This window comes from Pteropus medius, unplaced genomic scaffold, assembly GCF_902729225.1.
Source record: "Pteropus medius unplaced genomic scaffold, Ma_sr-lr_union100, whole genome shotgun sequence".
Lineage (NCBI taxonomy): Eukaryota > Metazoa > Chordata > Mammalia > Chiroptera > Pteropodidae > Pteropus > Pteropus medius.
Window position 1 is genome coordinate 7,927,975 of NW_024354500.1, and position 20,758 is coordinate 7,948,732.

Here is a 20,758-nt window from a genome sequence, read left to right on the forward strand (position 1 = left end):
AGTCATATGTATATTGCATTGTGGCTGTGTTTAACTTTTTGAAGAACCACCACACTTTCTTCAACAACAGCTGTACTATTTTACAATTCCACTAGCCCAAGGCTGATTTTTAATTCAGACTGTATACATGAGAGGTAAAGGGGCAATGTAGTGTCATCATGGATTCTTTTGATTATATCCAAGGAATTTGTCAGGATACTCAGGAAGAATGGTGGCAACAAAGTAGGTTAGGTTCTCCAACCAAAACACTATTATTCTTAAGAGAAATATGTGTTTTCCTGAGCTGTTATGTGTCAGGCAAGGTCAGTGGCACTTGGGTCTCAGGGTGAGCAAGACAGCCACAGTCCTTGGAGTTTTCAGCTCTTGTTGGGGAGACCAGTGTTAACAAAACCCTCAAATCAAAATGTCAAATTATTGCTTTCGATTTTATATGCCACATATGAGTGGTATTGTGGTTTTTCAACTTCCGTTTGATTCTTTACACCTAGCATGATTATCTCAAGATCCACTCATGTTGTCGCAAGTGACAGTATTTCATCTTTTCTTATGGCTGAGTAATAGTCCATTGTAATACTGAAAGCAATAAACATGACAAACAAACAGACTCATGGACATGGTCAGTGGATGAGTGGTTACCAGAAGGAAATGGGAGAGGGAGGAGGTAGATAGGAGTAAAAGGGGTTAGATATTTGGTGATGGAAGGAAATCTAACTCTGCGTGGTGAACACACAATACAATATATATAAGACTCACTGTTTAATGATACACTTGAAACTTATTTGATTTTGTTAATCAATGTCACCCCAATAATTAAAAAATATATATATATCAAATTGCGAGAGCTGCTGGGAAGAATAGGTCAAGAACCATGGGGTGGGCACAACAGGGGCTGGTCGTGGTTGCAGCCAAGTATGGTCATGGGCTCCAGGAAACCACTGCCCAAGGAGCCAGTGAAGAGAAATGCCAAGCAGCCACGCTAGCCTGGGAAGCTCATGCTGTTGGAATCTTTTACATTCAATTATTTTGGCTGAAACAATAGATTGTTCTCAAGGAGCTAACAGTCGATGGGGAAACATAAATGATTAAGTGCAATCAAGTGTTGCAGAAGCAATGTAGGACGCTTCTACTTATGGGATGGGGGAACTGAGAGAGTGGTCAGTTCTCCCAAGAGAGGGGATCAGAGAAGTCTTCGTTCAGGGAGGTAATTCTCACAAAGAGTCTAGAAAGATGCATGGTGGGTGAGCCCAGAGGACGGAGAAAGGAGGACAAGCCAGGGAGAAGGGTGCTCACAGATAAGGGTGTGTCAGGGCATGTGAGTGGCTCTGTGTGGCTGCACTATGTCAGGTGTGGGCACGCGTGCGCGCGCGTGTATGTGTACATAGGGAGGGGACACAGAGAGGAAAGTGTGGTTTGTAGGGCAGGGCAGCTCCACGAGGGCCGTGCTGTGTTTGGATTCTCAGCAGCACGGCTCAGGCTGAGGAATGACAGGATGAGACGTGTGCCTTAGGAAGTTCACATTGCGTCTGTGCGCAGGATGCTGGAGCCTTTAAGAATGGATGCTGGACAATGGCTGACCACCTCAGCAATGGTCCAGACCAGAGTTGATGGGAGATTAAGCTAAGGCTGTAGAAAGAAGTGGGGGAGGGGTGGGTCTGTGAGGTGCTAAGGAGGGAGATGGCCTCTGATAGAATCAGAGGAGCCTGGGACACCTAAGTGTCTGACCTGAGGAAGACCATTCACTGAGATGGAGACCTGGAAAAGCAATTGGAAAAGGTAAAGTAACAGTCTTGAAATAGATGGCCTGCTCAAAGGGGCAAGTGTGGAGAGTTTAATGGTCTGTTCTTGAAGTGTGGGCGGGGTTCGAGGAAACTAACAATCTGAAGTGAAGCCCAGAGGGCTGGAAGAGAGCAGAGCCACTACCAAGTAGAGGCCTGAACTGCGGGAGGAGTGAATATCTTTTCCAGATTTTACCTGAATCTAGAAAAGAGTTAGAGCTGTGGAAAGGGGCCACCCCAACAGACAGGAGCCTCGGCTTCTGAAGGAGGGCTGTCACCGGTCACCCTGAAGGGAGTGTTCTGGGAGAGAATCAGTTCCTCTCACTCTCCTCCTGCCTTCTGACATCTACTGGCACCTTTGTTGGCTGAGCCCAACCAGACGGCAGAGGGCAAGGGCCTATTGTCAGCAGCAGCCTTGGGCTTGGGAAAGGGGACCCTGCCATGGCAACATACCTGTCGGCAGGGTACGGTCTGTGAGCCAAGTGAGTGTGCCCACCTGGGGTCTCCTTTCTAGGCTACACTTAGGTTCAGGGACCCAGAGTTACCTGTCCACATAGCCCTGAGCTACTTCCAGTACCTGCTTAGGCCCCTTCCCCACGGGGACTGCTCTGTGTCTATAGGCATATCTGGTTCTGAGAGGTGACTGAAGGGTGGCTGTCAGAAGGGGGTTGGATGGAGCTGAGATCCATGGGCGGGAGTGTCCATGTGCACAAGAGGCTCTTCTCTGTGCAGGGTGCTGCTGTGGGTAGAAGAAGAGGGGCCCATTCGCCCTGTCCTGCCATGTGCTGGCCCAGAGGAGTCTGAGTTCTGAAGTTGGACTTGGTGTTCTGGGTTTATGTGAAGTGTATTTTTCAAAGAAATATGATAAGATGTATGTCACTTTGCAGTTTCTTATAACCGTTAGATACTCAAGCATATGGCATATGGGCCTCTAGTTGTACTCTTGCCTAGGGGTGGGCCTGCAAATGTTAGCGCTGCCCATACAGGTCAGCTCCTCAGCACAGAGCAGGGGGGAGCAGGGTGGAACGTGGGCCTGGAGTGGCAAACCCAGAGGTCAATGTTGGGTGGGTTGAGATTGAATGAGTTGGGGAAGCCCAAGAAACGGGACCCAGTCGGTGACCAGGGGCAGGTTGGGGCACTGGCTAGGCCTGTAGTGCCTTCCCCATATCAGCTTCTAGAATACAGGGGAACACTTTCTATAATAAATTCAAATGTCTAAGGAATGAATTTAGGAGAGAAGGTAGGAAACATTAGCTCATATGCTTCTTTGAGCATCGCTGGGTACTTGTTAGAGATGTAATTCTGGGCCCCTACCCCAGGCCTCTTGAACGAGAGACTCTGGGGGAAGGCCCAGGCGTCTGGGTTTTTACAAGCCCTGCAGTGATGCTGATCCACATTCAAGTTTGAAAACTACTGGATGACTGACCTTTAAGGAGACTTCTAGAAGTGAGATTTTAAAATGTCTTGTGCCCTGGTGTCCATTTTCCTTTTGCTGTAAACTCTTCCACTCTCCCTCCTCTACCAGCTGTCTCCACTTCCTACTTATCACCTGCTCCTGCCCCATGGCACTTGTCGTGATGAGGAGTCTTTTCCTGGGCCTCAGCCTCCCTGACCTCTCTCGGATGGCCGCCCTCCTCTGTTGAAACTCCCTCCCCCTGCGGTCTCTGTGATAGCTCTTCCCTGGCTCCTTCTCTGAGGTCCCTGGGCCCCTTTTCCTCCCTGCAGACACCCAGCCCCTCCCACAACCAGCTGCCCCCGCTTAAGCTGATGAGGACTCTCAGTCTCCCTCCTGAGCCTGATCTGTGACCTGAACTCCAATTGCTGTTAAAGTCTAGAAGAGGCTCCACTGGATAGCGAACAAATTTCTTAAATTTAATATGCAAAAACAGACCTGTCTAGTCGGGGCCCAACCCTGCCCCACTGCCAGACACTCTGAACTTCCACCTGGGCTAAGTAAAATACACCAATTTACACTAACATTTCTGTTGAAAAATATATGCTTAAACTCTCAGCATTTCTGAATTATCAAGTTAGACAATATTTGTTTGTTAATGGGAGCATTTAGTTTATTTATCATCCTACCCTGTCCTTTTTATTGTCCAACTTATTTATTCTATATTCTTTCTTTCTTTCTTTTCAATAATAACAACAACACTGCCTGTTTCAACAACAACAACAATCTTTCAATATAACTTCTCTCTCTCTCTCTCTCTCTCTCTCTCTCTCTCTCTCTCTTTCTTTCCTTTTTCTTTCTTTCTTTCTCTCTCTCTCTCTCTCTCTCTCTCTCTCTCTCTCTCTCTCTCTCTTTCTTTCTTTCTTTCCTTTCTTGCTTTCTTTTAGATTGATTATTTTTGGTTATTTCTATTTTGGCTTTCCTATTTTAGTTTTGAAAATCATATTCTTAGAATTTTTTGGTGGTTTCCCAGAAAACAACATGGTTTATCCCTTGGCTTATCTCACTGGTTTGGTAATTAGCAACTTTTATTGTTCTCCTGACAAGGCAATGACCTCGGGACACTTTCAAACCATTTAAATCCCTCCCTCCTTAAATGTTATATTTGTTGTGTATTTTCATTTAGTTTTTCAACCCTACAATGCATTTTATGTAGTCAATGTTTGCTTACAATTATGCATATATTTACCATTTTTATTGGACTTTATTCGTTCTTGCATGCCCAGCTTTCCTTCTGAGATCACGTTCCTTCTGCTTGAAAAATGCCTTTGTTTAGGGCAGGATGCTTCTTGGAAAATTCTCTCAATTTTAGTTTGTCTGAAAATTCTATCTCATATTCATTCTTAAAGCATCGGTGGGGAAGAAATGACATATGTCTTAATTTCAAAAAATGGATAAATTCCTAATGTGCTCTTTTCAGGACCACGTGAAGAGAAATAATGGCAGAAAGCCTAGGAACAAGCAAAGCCCTTGGCTAAACATGTATTTCTCTTATGCTGCCTTGAATTTGTCCCCTCACTGGCCATACTGCCTGAAATTACACGAGCGACTTCTATTTGGCTCACCAGATCCCTCTCTGAAAGCAGAAAAACCCACAGCTATGTTAATGAGCCAAGGCATGGATGCCTCATTAGTTTAACTATTTTCTTTCTAATACCTGGTAGGACTCAGTCTCACTCAAAACATAAAACTGTTCATGGAAGAAGTAAAAAGACCACGTTCCTTCTGCTTGAAAAATACCTCCCCCAACAGTTTACATAGGACCACAAAATGCAGAGTTCAGTAGATCCAGGGAGCCTTAGCCTTTGGCTGTGGGGCAGGTCAAAGGCAAAGGTCAGCTCCATGCTTCTGGATCAAAGAGGGCAGGGCCATTGGTTCTGTTCTAGCTTAGGAGTGAGTCCTTCAGAATGCAGCGCTGGAGCCTCCTGAACACACAGATTGCTTACCTCCCCAACAGCCCAGTTTCCCTGAGAACGTGGCCTGCACTCCAGCATTGATGTCACCCTCACAGGCTTTATCAAATTTCTCTTAGAAGGGTGGCTGGAGCTGTGGAGAGCAAGGCGGGCCCTGAGAACAGAGAGACAGTAACAGGTAGCAAGCAAGCTGATATATTTATCTGGAAAGTGTCCTTAGCCCAAACCAGCTGCTGGTCAAACATTGTGAGCATTATCTGAAAACAAGACCACCGGGAAGTGGGTCCAAAGAGGGTGATGCCTTTATCGTTTCTTTCCTTTGGCTCCTGAAACACCGGATATGGCAGGTCACATGGTGCGTGGGTGGAGTGCAGCATAGCTGCCACAGAAGCAGCGCCATCAGGGGTTAAGAGCTTGGACTCTAGGCTGTTTTAATATCTCAGGCTAACAAAGAGTCCAGAGGATGAGGAGATTAACCCACCACACTTCCCCACTGGCAATGTTAGAAGCACACAGCCCTATGCAGGAGTGCAGGGATCTGGGTACTGGGAGAGGGCCCCAGCCAGGCTATTGGCAGACCCTCCCTTGTGTTGCAAGGCCCTCAGGAGAGAAAGGCAGACTATTCAGCCCTCAGGAGAGGTCCTCCTCTCCACATGGAACATTGGGCTTCTGGCACCTTTAAAGCATTCCTAGAGCCTGGAATAAGAAGAGAATACCATACTGCTGTCAGAGCAGAGATTTCTCATGGGCCCTGGCCTAAGCTATCAGTTGAGGAACACAGGAAAATAAAAAGACCAGTTTACATCCTGATTTCTCTGAGAGGTGAAAAAGTAAAAATAAAAAGATAAAACATTATACTCATTTGCTTTCATGTTTAAGAACACAGGAAATAGCCACTAAATCCCGCCAGTAATAAATAAAATGCTTCTATTCAATAGAGATCAGCCCAAAAAGCAAATTTTTAATGGTGGGATTGCAGGTATTATCAAGCCTATGGGGGAGTTTCGGGGGGAGTCGGTGAGCCCATCAAATGCCCTGGGCCACCTCCGTGAGGACACCTGTATTTGGGTGGAAACAGCGTTGAGCTTTCTGGTTTCTATTTCATGTTAGCACCTCTGATCTTCCCTCTCTGCCCATGGCCAAAGTCTTGGTCCCTTACAGTCCATCTCATTCCCTAAGACCCAGACTTCCCCTGCCACCTTAAGGTTCTTCCTACTCAGACCACTATGGGTCAGGATTTTGGGGTCCTGCATTCCCGGGCTAGGGCTCAGAGGATCCAGGGCAGTGGGCCTGGCCTCTGGACAAGTCCCTCCCTGGGATGCCTGGCTCAGCTGCCACTTAACCCTCTCAGAAACAGTTCTTGCCTGTGAGTGCAATAGCATTCATTAATATGTTTGACAGACATAGATTTTTGTTTTTCCCTCCATTCTCAGTTTTTAAAAAATACATATTAAAATCTAAAAAAAAAAAAAACCAAACAACCACACATTTTGTGGAAGCATAACATACATATAAAAAAAGCACATAAATTGTAAGCGTAAAGCCCACTAAGTTATCACAAAGTGAACCCACCAATGTGATCATCACTCAGACCAAAAAATAGAACAGGAACCCACAGATAAACACAGTTTTAGAAATCTCATCACTGGCCAGATGAAATTGAGTGCCGACCTTCTGTGCTATGTATTCTCGTACTTTTCATATGACATATCCTGAAGTTTTCAAAATTCCGTATGGTGTTGTTTTTCACTGTGATCTAACAGTACATGTAAGAGATCTCATCTCACACGATGTAAAAGGCTTCTAGTGGGCAGGACCCCAGCTATCTGTTAGGTACTGTGTAGGTGGGGCTTGAATGACTGAATGAATCTAGCCCTGGGCTTGCAGGTGTCCCAAGCCCACATTAGAGGTTCTTAGGCCTTATTCTTGGTCTCTCATTCTATCCTTTTGAGATGTCACAGGAGGACAAATGACTAGGGTCTCCACTCAAACACTAGCACAATATTAATACGTCTACCCTACAGAGAGCCCTGAGACTACACAATAGGAATCCAGCTCTTTGACTCATGCAGCAGGCAGAGATTAAAAATCACCTTGGCCCAGGAAAGGCACGTAAGGCAGACAGTCATTGCCCTCAGGAAACAAACACATCAGGAAGTAGCAAGAAAACCCTCACGGAATTTGAACCACTGCCTCCCTCCTGCTTCAGTCAGGCTATCCCAAGAAGGGAGTTGGGATGGTCTCCCAGCCCAGTGGTGGAGGGGAATGTGCCTTTAACCAGTTATCTTTGCCCTTCTGCAGGCCCTGCCATCCCAGTGGGTGTGGACGTGCAGGTGGAGAGCCTGGACAGCATCTCGGAAGTAGACATGGTATGCAGAACACTTGGCGGCAGCCTGCAGTGTGGGATCTCGAGGCTAAGTTTCTATGAGAGCGTGTGGCTGGCAGGGCTGCATTGGTGCAGGCTGTGCCTGAGTGGGCAGAGCCAGAGCTGGAAGGAATGAAGCTGGGCCTTGGAAGTTGGCCCAAGGGCAGTAAAGTCTAGAGCAGGAGTTCTCAAGCGTCATGGGTAAAAATAACTTGAGGAGTTAGTTTAATGCAGATTTCTGGGCCCTGGCTCAGACTTCCTGATTTAGAGTCTGTGGGAGTGAGGCCCAGCACCTTATCCTTTGAACATACTCCTCACGTGATATGAGTGGTTTGATGAAGCATACATACTTGGAGGAGAGTGGGAGGTGGACGTTTTCAGATGGAAATTCTGCCGTTCTTTGATCGCCAGTGCCCTCAGTGAGCATAGCTCCCCTACACTCTCCTTGGCAGTGCCCAGCAAGATCAGGTGGTGAGGGAAGGCTCTTCGACCATCCCCTTGATTTTTCCATCCTGAAAATATTTATTAAGTACCCACTACGTGCCTTGGCCTGCACTAAACTAGAGCCTGGGGATTCCGTGGTGGGCAAGTCACAATTCTACTTTCAAAGATCTTACAAATCCGATGATAGAAAAACCCTCCTAAATGGAACACTTGACTGTCTAGTTTCTAGAAGTGTCCACTAAGCTGAAATTGAATGTTAGCCAGTAAGAAGCCATGTGTGCTAATGTCTAGGTGAGAGGGAACAGGGCTCTGGGGAGATCTCACCCTGCTGACCCCCAGGCCAGGCTGTCAGCATCACAGCTGCAGTATTAATCTGCAAAGCCGGAAGGATAGGTTGCTCAGTCTCCTGGCTCCAAACTCATGATACACAAAAATAAGCCATTCTCTTTCCTGTCACAGCAGTGCCATTGTCTCTGCCATCTCAGGCAGGGCTGCAGAACTATCACTTTTGACTCCGAAGGCTGAGCCTGAGGTGTCTGTTACAGCAGCAGATGAGAGGTCGATTTTAAGGAAGGAAGCTTTCTAAGCCATTTCTGTCTGGTCTTCTTTTGCTCCCACAGGACTTTACCATGACCTTGTACCTGCGGCATTATTGGAAGGATGAGAGGCTGGCCTTCCCCAGTGCCAGCAACAAGAGCATGACCTTTGATGGCCGACTGGTAAAGAAGATCTGGGTCCCCGACGTCTTCTTTGTTCACTCCAAAAGGTCATTTACCCATGACACCACCACTGACAACATCATGCTGAGGGTGTTCCCGGATGGGCATGTGCTGTACAGCATGAGGTAACTGCCCATGGGGTCATGGTTTCTTTGCTCAATGCCATTCTAATATGTGTGGTTAGTCTCTTTGGCCCCGACGAGTTTGTCACTGTGGTTGGGTCTGTGGACTACATGGGATGGTATGAGCCTTCTCATGCCAGTTAGAACTTTCTATGATGAAATGGCTAGTAGCTCGTGAATTCTCTGTCATCGGGGATCTTAAGCCTGGGTTAGGAGACTAGTTGAGCCTGAACGAATTGCGGGAGACAATAACCTTCTCTGTACCTTCCACCCCTGAGAACCTATAATACTGGTTTCCTGGTAATAAAGATTAAAAAAAAATAACAATAGCTACTGCTTATTGAGTGCCGTTGTATATTGGCTTTGGGGCTAACTTGAATAATTATACAATCTCATTTACATCTTCCTAGCTCGCTTGTAAAGTTTGTTAGAATTAGATGCTGATAGCCTCGGGTAGGGGAGTGAAGGGGGCATAACCTCCCAGGTGTCTCTGGGGGAGGCTGGATGAAACCAATGATAAGAGACAGAGACAGGTGCAGATGTGAGCCATTAGCAGTCAGCACCCTCAGTAGCTAGGATCCAGGCAGAGCACCAATTATTGGTGCTTCTACAGAAGACAAAACTCTAAAAGTTAAGGTTCTGTAACTTAGATGCCTGGATTTCCAGACTTCTGAAGTACACTTGGGGAGGCAGAGGCACTTGGTCACATGTGTGTTCTCCTTATTCTGAGCAGTAACTCTCTGTACAAGCCAACATGCATGTTTGGGTTGTCTAGGATTACGGTCACTGCCATGTGCAACATGGACTTCAGCCACTTTCCCCTGGACTCCCAGACCTGTTCTTTGGAGCTGGAAAGCTGTAAGTATCAGTATTCCTAATGACAGATCTTTGCCTTATTCCCTCTCTGACCTTGTGTCATTTTAGTAACCATGAGACTGAGTACCACCTGCCAGGGTTAAGACCTGTTTCCTCCTAGGCTGGTAAATTATTTCTCTGTTGCTTCAAACTGCATCAGAAGCAAAAGATTCAAATTAATTTTCCTCTCCCCAAAGACGCATATACAGATGAAGATCTGATGCTGTATTGGAAGAATGGAGATGAATCCCTGAAAACAGATGAAAAGATCTCCCTGTCTCAGTTTCTGATTCAGAAATTTCACACCACTTCCAGACTGGCCTTCTACAGCAGCACCGGTAGCTAACTTTTGCCATGGTTTGATTCAAATGTGGAAGAAAACACATTAGAACTCTTCTTCAGCCTTAACCTTTTCCCTCCCAATGAAAATACATTCTCCTTATCAAAATAATTTATAGTCCTCCAAAACAGAAATAGCGCTTAAAAGCGGAGAGTGAAAAAGTTGCTGCCCTCTGAAATCCCACAGCCAGAGGTAATCATTCCTCACAATTTAGCAAACAGCTCTGTAGACATCTTGCTTTAATTATGTAATTTTACAAAAGTAGGTCATATTTTACATGGTTTTCTGTAACTTGATTCATTCGCTTTAACAATATGGATTGGATAGCTTGCCAAGGCAATGTATTATTACCTATATTTAGATCTATGCATTCATTTTTAATGCTTGTGTGATCTCATCTTGGACCCTGGGTCATGTTTGAAGTTTGGAGAGGATCCATTTCTCAGCTCTTCTCTAATCTCACTATGAGCTTTTGTCTTAATCTTTTAGGACTGTCATACATAACAAAGTACCACAAGCTGGGGGCTTGAAACAACAAATTTATTCGTGCACAGTTCTGGAGGCTGGAAGTCTGAGGGCCATGCTCCTTCTGAAGGATGCTGGGAGGAATCTTCCCTGGCCTCTTGCTAGCTTTTGGTGGTTGCTGCATCACTCCAATCTCTATCTCCATTGTCACATGGCATTCTCCCTGTGTCTCTGCGTCTTCACATGGTGGTGTCTCTTTGTGTCTATGTCCAAATTTCTCTATTTTAAGGACATCAGTCATTGGATTATGGCCCATCCTTATCCAAGATGACCTTGTCTCACCTTGATTACATGCGCAAAAACCCTGTTTCAAAATAAGGTCACATTCACAAATATCGAGAGTCAGGACATTAACATATCTTTCTGGGGGACACGATTCAACCCATGACAGCTCTGTGGTAGCAATGGGACCTAGAGGGCTTCTTACTTCATTACCTTTTGTCCCAGTTCTGAAAAGCCTGGGAAGCTTTTGTGCTACTATTTGCCCCTGGATGGGCACCATCTCCCTGTCCGCCTGCCCCCATCCACACCCCTCTGTCCACAATATCGAACACTGGATGGATAAGAGTGAGCCCAGGCAAGGCTGTGTTGGTGTTGGAACAGCTCAAGCTATTTCACTTTATGCCCACAGTGCTCATCCTCATCTCTCTCTTCTCTTTCACTCCGATAGGTATTGCCACACAATTTCCTTTTTCATTTATTCTTGGCAAGTTCAGATCAACTCTCTAAAACCATTACTAAGAGTTTCTTGTATAACTTATTATGTGCCACTGTTTTGAGTGCTTTATATAAATTAACTAATTTCTACCCAACAAACCTTGTGTAGATGTTGTTATCCTCAGCTGACTGATGAGAAAACTGAGACTAGGAAGAATTAAGTTGTTTATTAAAGTTGCACAGCTGCTTAACGGCCAGGCAATCTGCTTTAGTCACTATGTGTACTCCTCTTAAATGTTTCCTATGATAGAATAGCATGCTTGTTTTTCGTTTATTTGTTTTGTGCCCCACTCGAGCTTTTTTGGACTCCAGATTAAAATGCATCTTCTGCTCCTGTTATTTACTATGTACCAACAAACAGATTTATCATCCCACCCCACAGGGACTGAGATCTCATCCAAGAGTGTTCTGTTTGGAACATGGAGTGTATATTTTCAAAGCTCTTGGTTCCCTCCTTGTGTTTCCAAGGCAACTCTCCCTGATTTTCTTAGACAGAAGGAAAGGATAATGAACTAGTCCTTCATGGAATAAAAGCAGCTCGGCCTTTCCAGAAAGACCCTGTGCAAACCTAAGGAATAATGTGATGTGCTTCATAGATGCCAACTTAGGCTGATGAGATTGGACAAAGGCTGCGGTATGAATAAGTGATTCGTAGTTTCTGTCCTATTTGAAGGTCATTTTCTATCTATCCACTCCATTAAATGCTCCTGCCTCATTCAAACAACCCATGAATCTATGCAGTAACCATATGTCAGGCTCGTTTGGACCTACCCTAATATTCCAGCCTTTCCCTATTGACCCAACCCTTTCCTTACCTGACTCAGTACTAATTTTCCACTCCAGCCAGGTGGCTTTTGTTCCCTCAGCACCATTTCTCCAGTGCAGCCTGAGGTCCACCTGGATCTGAACCACAAGGGGAGTGTATTCGACAAGCAGAATTCTGGGCCCCATTGCAGCTACTGAGTCAGAATTTCAGGTGGTGAAGCCCAGGAATCAGAATGTTTAACACATGATTTTTATGCATGTCGAAGTTCAAAGACCATTGCTTTTAATCAATGTGTTTCTCAAAGTGTGGTGCTCAGACCAGCAGCATCAGTATCACCTGGAAACGCTGAAGATGGAGCCCAGCAATCTGTGTTTTAACAAGTTTTCCAGGGATAATGTATACAGATTGCCAGGGCCCATCCTCCACAGTTTCTCTTCAGCAGGTCTCATGTGGGCCCTGAGAATTTGCATTTCTAGCTAGTTCCCAGTGGAGCTCTTGCTGCTGGTCTAGGAACACTGCTTTGAGAAACGCTGCTCTAAGTCAAGGTTTCCCAACTCGGGCAGCACATTAGAATTACCTGGGGAACTTTTTCTTGTCATTGCCTAGTACTTTTTTTTTTATTGTGGTGAAATACATATAACATAAAATTTAACATTTCAGCCATTTTTAAGCGTATAATTCACTGGCATTAAGTACATCCACAATGTTGTGCAACCATCATCATTATCCATTTCCAGAACTTGTTTGTCATCCCAAACAAAAACTCCGTACCCTTTAAACAGTATCTCCTCATTCCTCACTGCCCCCCAACCCAGGAACTTCTATTTTATTTGTGTCTATGAATTTTACCATTCTAGGTACCTCGTATAAGTGAAGTCATATATTTGTCCTTTTTGTGACTGCCTATTTCACTTAGCATAATGGTTTCAAGACTTATCCATGTTGAAGCATGTTTAAGAATGCCATTCCTTTTTAAGGCTGAATAGCATTCCGTTGTATGGATTATATCTGTCCATTCATGCATCAATGGACATTGAGTTGTTTCTACCTTTCGGCTGTTGTGAATAGTGCTGCTGTGAACCTGGGGGACTTTTAAAACATGCCAATGCCTAGGGCCCCATCCCAGACCAATGAAATCAGAATCTCTCTGGGATAGGGCTTTGGAGAGTAGTAAAGCTCCTAAGGGTTCATTGTGTGCAGCCGGGTTGAAAGTCACTGTCCTCAGCCAGCATCACTCTCTCCCGTCACTGAGCCTCTCCTCTTTCTGTCCACTTGTCCAGCTTATGCTCATCTCCTCCATGAGGTCTTCCGTAATCATTCCAGACAATGGTTATTCGGGTCTCTCTTTTCCAAAACCCAAAGCACTCACTGCTTCCACAGATGGACATTTTAGCACTTAGATATATACTGTTCTATATCTTGAGCACTTCCATCCTATAGGACTTCCATGCAATTCCTTGAAAATTTTTGAGGGAAGGAATCAAGATCAAGGCCACTGCTATATTGAAAAGACATTGTGTAAGAGGAGCTCTGGACTGAGCATTGCAGACCCAAGCTCTGACCCAAGTTCAGTCTGACTCAGGCTGAGATCTTAAACAAGCCTCTGGGAATCTCCTCATGTCCCAAATAAGAGGGTTAGACTCAGTCTGGGTTTCAGTTATTTACATAACATCATTGTGAATTTTGTCTTAGTTACATACTACCTATGCTGGCGTAGACTTAATTTTTTTCTTTAAGTCAACTCCCCTCTTGTAATTTATTTTGAAAAGGAATTTTATATCACTATAATTGATGGAAAACTGGTGTCATTTGCCATAAATAGAAGATGACTTTAATAATAAATATAATGAACATAAACAAAAAAGAACCCATTTCCATAATCATCTTGTGTATCATTGTGTGTACCCCACACTTTGAGACACAGAGTGGGACCATCTCTGAGTTCTAACACTTTCTGACAAGCCTGGGCTGAGATGGGAGTGGGGTGGGGTGTGCACACAGCTTCAGTCCACTTTACACATTCACACTGTCTTTGACACCATCTTTGGTCTCAGTGGTTGGGTAATGATCTTGTGGATCATTTGAAACCTTACGATTTTAATCCTTTTTACAACCACTAATCAGTGATTCTCAAGTTGCCAAAATGAAATGATATCTATATCCTCAGTTTTTCCTGAGGAATGAACAGATGGTAAATGACTTGCACAAGATGAATGAAGTGACTTCCGAGGCGAATGGCGGGTCAGAGGTAGAACTGATGTCAGACTTCAGAGTCACGTCAATGGCCTGTTTCTTCTTGTGATGAATGTAGTGATTGACAGAGTTGACCAATCCCACGATAAAGGGCACAGTGATAAGAGGCCAGGTTGGCTGACTTCTGCCTCAGTGGTTTTGGCTTCGACAAAATAGAACCAGTTCAACTTCTTATGCTCCTGAGCAGTGAGTCACTCAGGAAATGTGGTTGTGGTTTGCAAAGAACAAACAAGCCAGGTGGTCATGTTTAACTTCCTGCTGAAGATGAGAGCAATGTTAGGGAAAGGAGGGCTCCCGGGGAAGGGGCTGGTTTGTGTCTCTCGAATTAGACCTCACGGGCTTCTTCCTGTGTCCCCCAGGCTGGTACAACCGTCTGTACATTAACTTCACGTTGCGTCGCCACATCTTCTTCTTCTTGCTCCAAACCTATTTCCCCGCCACCCTGATGGTCATGTTGTCCTGGGTGTCCTTCTGGATCGACCGCAGAGCTGTGCCTGCCAGAGTTTCACTGGGTAAAAGCGTTTAATAAGGTGTGGTAGAGTGGTTATTTTTTTCAACTGATGACTACGTAAAGAAAAAGTAAAAACATTATTCAGAATTCTTTACTGATGGGCCATCACAGTCAAAAGGAGCAATTTTTCCTCCTGCTTTTTGTCTTCACCTTTCCCATGCTATCTTCAGTTTCCTAGGCTACATTGTGAAAACCACAAGGAGCTAAAATGACATCAGCTCTGCTTGAATCATGTCGGAAAGATAAAGCCTATTTGGGGTATAGACTTCCACCACTGGTAGTATTGGAGCTCAGGACTTTGATAAATATGACAATTCTACAAATGCCAAAAACTTATTCTTTAAATACAAAAACTTTATTTAGACAGACTGAGAGTTTAGAGGCAGGTTCCATATTATGTGATATCTGAGAAGGAGAGGGCTGCGTTCCCTGGAATTATGGTTTTAGTCCTTCGCAGACCCTGAATTCTGGATTGAATGTTTATATTTGTCTAAATGTTAATTTGGACAAAATCAGACTGGGTCCTGAGAAATGTGAGGGTTTGACCAGCAAGGCACAGTGAAAACAAAACTGGCACGATAGGCTTCCGGGAATTTCCAGTCTTGATGTGGCTTAGATGAGGGAGCACGTGTGCATTTCTCGAGGTTTGGGAAGTTTTCCTTAGAGATGTCTGTTAGTACTGTTTTAAATTCCACATCTGAACAGGTCCTTTCTGAAGCAGTGCTGACCTTGTCAGCCACATCACAGAAAACCAGTGTCCCGAGGCACTTAAAGTGAAAGGAGACAAGCAGTGAGTCAGCCGGAAGAACGGGCTGGCTGCTTATGCAGCTGATCCTTGCACCTCTATGAAGTAGAAATATGCCTGGGGAATTTCTTGTTAGGTTTAAGAGATGGAGAATGTAAAATGGTGACTTAGCGAAATGTGAGGGCAGTTCTGTACCCTTGTCAGCAGCTGAACTAAAGCTGGATGTTGCAGGTATCACCACGGTGCTGACCATGTCCACCATCATCACGGGCGTGAACGCCTCCATGCCCCGCGTCTCCTACATCAAGGCCGTGGACATCTACCTCTGGGTCAGCTTTGTGTTCGTGTTCCTCTCGGTGCTGGAGTACGCAGCCGTCAACTACCTGACGACGGTGCAGGAGCGGAAGGAACGGAAGCTTCGGGAGAAGGTGAGAGAAGTTTCATTGATTTTCTTGTCTTAGCTCATGCTTCTGGTGGGATGAGAATTGGGGTGGAAGATATTGCATGTAGAAAAGGGAGATGTTTACATAAAAGGAGAAGGATCCATTTTAGAATAGGTTCTAGCTTTTGCCACAAAGGGTCCCAAAAATCAGAAAGTCTCTGGACAAAGACTGGAAGCAGGAAGACTGTAGTTTTGTTGATGCAGACAAACCATTTAAAAATACATTGCAGGCACCATAACCCTTTAACTTTATGCGTAACTCTTTAGAATAAGGGCACTCTCCTACCTAATCCATTTTTGATTCCTGTGTAAAGCGGTGGAGTCCCACAACTGGAACCAGAATGTGTGGATTTAAAGCCCCAACTCTGACACCAGCTATGTTATCTCAGAAGAACTGTATAGCTTCTCTGGTCTTTAGTTTTGCCTTTGTAATTGAGGGCATTTAAACTAAATAGTGGTTCCAGACCCTGGCTACCTAGCACAATCACCTGGGGGCTTTAAATTAATCTGTAGTGGAGTGTGGGCATGGCCAGTTTAAAGGGCTTCCCAGGTGACTCTAATAGGCATCCAGGGTAGAGAATCATTGGGCTAAATGATCTCTGGGGATCCTTCTAGTTCTGCCTTTCTGTGGTTCTGAGCAGCCGTAGAGCTTTGCTCTCGACCCAGGCCACCTCTTCTGCCCCTTTGACAAGGCCCAAACATGCCTGGCACCTCTTCTTGTGTTTGCTGCCTGCAGTTCCCGTGCATGTGTGGAATGCTTCACTCAAGAACCATGATGCTGGATGGAAGCTACAGTGAGTCTGAGGCCAACAGCCTGGCTGGGTACCCGAGAAGCCATACTCTGACAGAAGAAGACCGGCAAGACAAAATAGTGGTTCACCTGGCTCTGAGCAATGAATCTAACACCTCCAGGAAGAAAGGGCTTCTGAAGGGCCAGATGGGTCTGCGCATCTTCCAGAACACCCATGCCATTGACAAATACTCCAGGTTGATATTTCCTGCCTCCTATATATTTTTCAACCTAATTTATTGGTCAGTGTTTTCCTAGGGGCTCCAAGGCTGTGCCTGAGAAAGGGCCTAGACATCTATGGGGGCCGGGCCGGCCGTAGGCACGTAGACCTGCTGACCCCGCTCCCCTCACTGAACAGAGCAGCAGCCCTTGGACCCTGGAGAGCAGCGCCCCCTCCTGGAAGAGCCCAGGAGCCCTCCAGCTGCCCTTGCCCCGACCTCACCGGTTTGCCCCTCATTCATGCAGTGCTGTGTCTTACTTCATGTCTCTCTGAGGCTTTCTTCTTCTTCTGTTCTTGTGTCTGAACAGGTTCACAAGATCCTCCCACCCCGTAAAAAAAGATTCAAATGCCTTCCAGATGTTTGAGATCCTTATGAAGCCTAGGATTTCAGTTGTGAAAAAGAAAGGAAAATGAACGGCAAGCTTAGGGGCACTCTGGATAGGAGATGGGAAATTAGAATTCAAAATAAAAATAAAACACCTGTAAACTCATACAACTGGATTAAGTGCCTAAGAAGGCAAAAAAGCTCAGATGCTAGACAGGAAATGATTTGCCTTGTGTGAGTCTGGCAACTTGCATGCTTTTGCAATGTTAGGGGACAGTATTCATTCTACTATCCATTCAACCATTCGTTAAATATCCACCCTGTGCCAAGTGCTGTGGAAATAAACAAACAGAAGTCTCTTTTCTCAGAGAACTCCTCTAAGCCCGTGCCCATTCTACATGTGGCAGAAAGTGCTTCTGCTCTTTTCTCTCCCTCGACCCCTACTAACCCCTCAAACCCAGTCTGTTTGCTGGCTCTTTTACTCCTAGCCAGAAAAGCACATTCTGTCTCCTATGAGGCCCTCAGAAAGCCAGCTCAGTTCTTTTCTCCTGGAATCTCCATGCCGGACCAGCCTAGTGCTGGGGAGAGGGACGGGGCCTGGAGAATTAGTGTTGCAGAACTTGATCTGGGGGCGGAAGGAGGCATGGGTCTGCTGTGGAAATTTGTTTCACATGTTTTCCTACCTCTGTCTTTGGGCTTCTCCCCCAGCAGCCATGTGTCCTCAATAGTCCCTGTTTCCAAGCCCTGCCTCCACCCCAGGAACTCCACTTATGCCCACCAGAAGTGCCCTGTACCCTAGAATGATTTCTCCTTTATTTCCACAAGCTAGTGACTATTTCTTCTAATGCAGCTAAATTCAGATTGGAAAAGCAATTCTATTCATTGACTCTACTGTAAACTGTGTATGACCATTTTCCTCAACTCTGTTTTAGGTGTTCGCTAGTTAACGTAAGAGAATCTCTAATTAGTATAATTTCTGGAGGTATAGAGAACATGATCTTGAAATCACAGCACTTGGAATTAGAATTAGAAGGCTGTTCCGGGGAATTAGGGAGGGAAGGCCCACTTCAGATTTCCTGCTTCCCGAAGGAAGTTGTTCTGCTCTTTTTCCCACGGCCCTGCCACCTTCCTGCTCAAGGTCTGGGTGTCTGGTCCTTTGGTCAAGAGTAGACTAATGGTACAAGCAAGAGAGCATAACCCTGCCTTAAATCAAGTAGTCGCTGGCCTGTGGAGGCTGCTCCATAGCTCATGGCTCCCAGAATTCCCAGTTCTTGAGGCGTGGAGCACACGGGGATACCAGGGCCCCCAGAAGTTTCAGGCCAGGGGCCAGAGCGCCCTGATCCTTTCTCACTTACTTCCTCTGCATGACTGACCACACGGTTATTCTCTACATCCCAGCTTTTCTGTTCCTTTCTCTGAGTCAGGCCCCCACCTACACTCCTGTGTGACCTTTGTCCCAGACACTTGCTCTACCATTCCATTGCCTGTGTTGAGGACCAGACTCATCATCTCTGGTCATCGGCCCTGATCTGAACTGTGGATTCCAGCCCATGGTCCAGAGGTTATATGATCAGGGCTAGGATTCAAGGAGCTGAACTCTTAGTGGGACCAGCTTTGGGCAACAATATGACATAGATTATCTTGGGCAACTGCAAATTCAAGAGGTCTCCAAGACCACTCTCAGGTTTCATAATTCGCTAGAAGTTTAAGGATTCAGAGAAAAAGAAATGTAGATGCTACATGCATATGTAGAAAAAGACATGCTAGATCTGTGCTGTCTGATGTAGTAGCCCCTAACCCTGTATCTATTTAAATTTAAATTAAAGTTAAATAAAATTTAAAAACCAGTCCTTGTTGCATTAGTTCCATTTCAATAGCTCTGCTCAATAGCCACATGTGGCTGGAGTCTACTGTATTGACAGTGCAAATCTAAAAAACTTTTCCACAGTCACAGAAAGTGCTATTAGTGCTGTGAGAGATGAAAGGATCAGCCTGAGCGAAGGCATGGGCAAAGCAGGAAAATTTGGGATTGCAGAGTATAGGGTTTGTGGGGCAAGTCATCTGTTTTGGCTGAATCTTAGGCTATGGGAACAGGAGGTGAGAGACCCCATGCCAGTGCTAATGAGGACACTTTCCCCTCCATGGAGATGTCTGGCTCAAGACCACTGGATTTCCTAGCCTCATAGACAAATGAAGAAGAAAGTATGTAAATAAAGATGGTTGGATGGTATAGGCATCTGGACTTGTTGAGAAACCTTTACTCTCTAGAGACTCTCCTAAGCCATAATGCTGCTCGAAGAGTGATAATTATATTGTCATTAGATATATAATATTGCTTAGATTGTCTGATTTAATTCTAACACAACTCTGTTTCTGACTACGTTGTCTTCATAAATTGAGGCTCAGATAGTACGGTAGCCTGTTTACACTTAAAAAAATAAAGTTGTATTTTAACTAGCTTATATATTTAACTGGAGTTTATTCTATAGCAAACATAGAGGCTCATAAGCAGCATTTTATCATGTGGGACCATGATATAAAGACACTGTTGTATTTAGCATCGCCTTATTGCATTGTAATTGTCCGACTCTGCTTGAGAACGGCAGAAAATTAAAAGAGATAAAGAGGAAACAAGAGTAGGAGGAGGACACAGGAACTAAGAAAATGTTGAGAACAAGGAACGATTCACCCTAGAGGCAGGAAGACAGAGGAGTAAGCATAATCGTTATCAAGGACGCTTGAACGATACTTTATTTCACGGAACCTAAGACACCATCAAATGTAAGATGCACCCATATTTTATGTACTACTAATAAAGAATAAATTCTGATAATTAAATTATAGCATGCCAATGATTATAAGATGAATCCTGATTTCGTCAATATTAAATTGTGAAAAATATGCATACTAGAATAAAAGAAATAGGTATTATACAAAAACTGGCGATCAGACATACTTTTTTGACACCAAGGAGCTAACCTTTGTTGCAAGCTTGCCTTCAAGGCCTTGTGCCCAGGTGGGGTGTGGGGGTGGTGTCCGAAAAAGAAATCAGTGGAAACGCCTTTCTGCCATTAAGAAGCTCACACTGCAGTGGGCGTGGTTCAAAAGAGGGAGAGATCACAGAGTTTGAGGAGTAAATGCTGACTATTGTTGGTTTTGAGCAACAAATAGATCTAATTTCAACTAGTAGAAAAAGAGGAGAGTGTATGATTAATATGGCAGAAGGAAAGCTCAGACACTCTATCAAATGTACAAAAATCTTGGGTTCTCATTGTCCTAGTTTCATGGCCCTGGTGTCAAGGATCCTTCTCGGTTCATCCCACGTAGACTAAACCTGGGGAAGAAATTTAACTGGTCTGGTCTGGGCCATGTGTGTCAAAGATGATCAGAGCTCTGTGCTGTGTGTAAGTTTAGAAAGTCAGAACTCTTTAAAAACACTTCGATTTGGTTCATTCTTTCATTCATCTGCGGAAGGGAG

At 44.9% G+C, this 20,758-nt stretch overlaps 1 protein-coding gene across 2 annotated transcripts in view; it reads left to right on the plus strand.

The window, feature by feature from the left end:
- The window catches only part of GABRR2 (gamma-aminobutyric acid type A receptor subunit rho2), a 33,555-nt gene extending 13,437 nt beyond the window's left edge, over positions 1–20,118 (plus strand). Inside the window, exons 3-10 of one of the 2 annotated variants that reach the window (XM_039853163.1) lie at positions 7,443–7,510; positions 8,571–8,794; positions 9,567–9,649; positions 9,844–9,984; positions 14,607–14,759; positions 15,735–15,931; positions 16,682–16,932; positions 17,264–20,118. In XM_039853163.1, the coding sequence (XP_039709097.1) occupies positions 7,443–7,510; positions 8,571–8,794; positions 9,567–9,649; positions 9,844–9,984; positions 14,607–14,759; positions 15,735–15,931; positions 16,682–16,932; positions 17,264–17,369 (1,223 nt within the window). In that variant the 3' untranslated portion in view covers positions 17,370–20,118. Of the gene's footprint in view, positions 1–7,442; positions 7,511–8,570; positions 8,795–9,566; positions 9,650–9,843; positions 9,985–14,606; positions 14,760–15,734; positions 15,932–16,681 lie in introns of both variants that reach the window. The other variant, XM_039853164.1, reaches the window with a different exon arrangement.
- Positions 20,119–20,758: the final 640 nt, after the last annotated feature.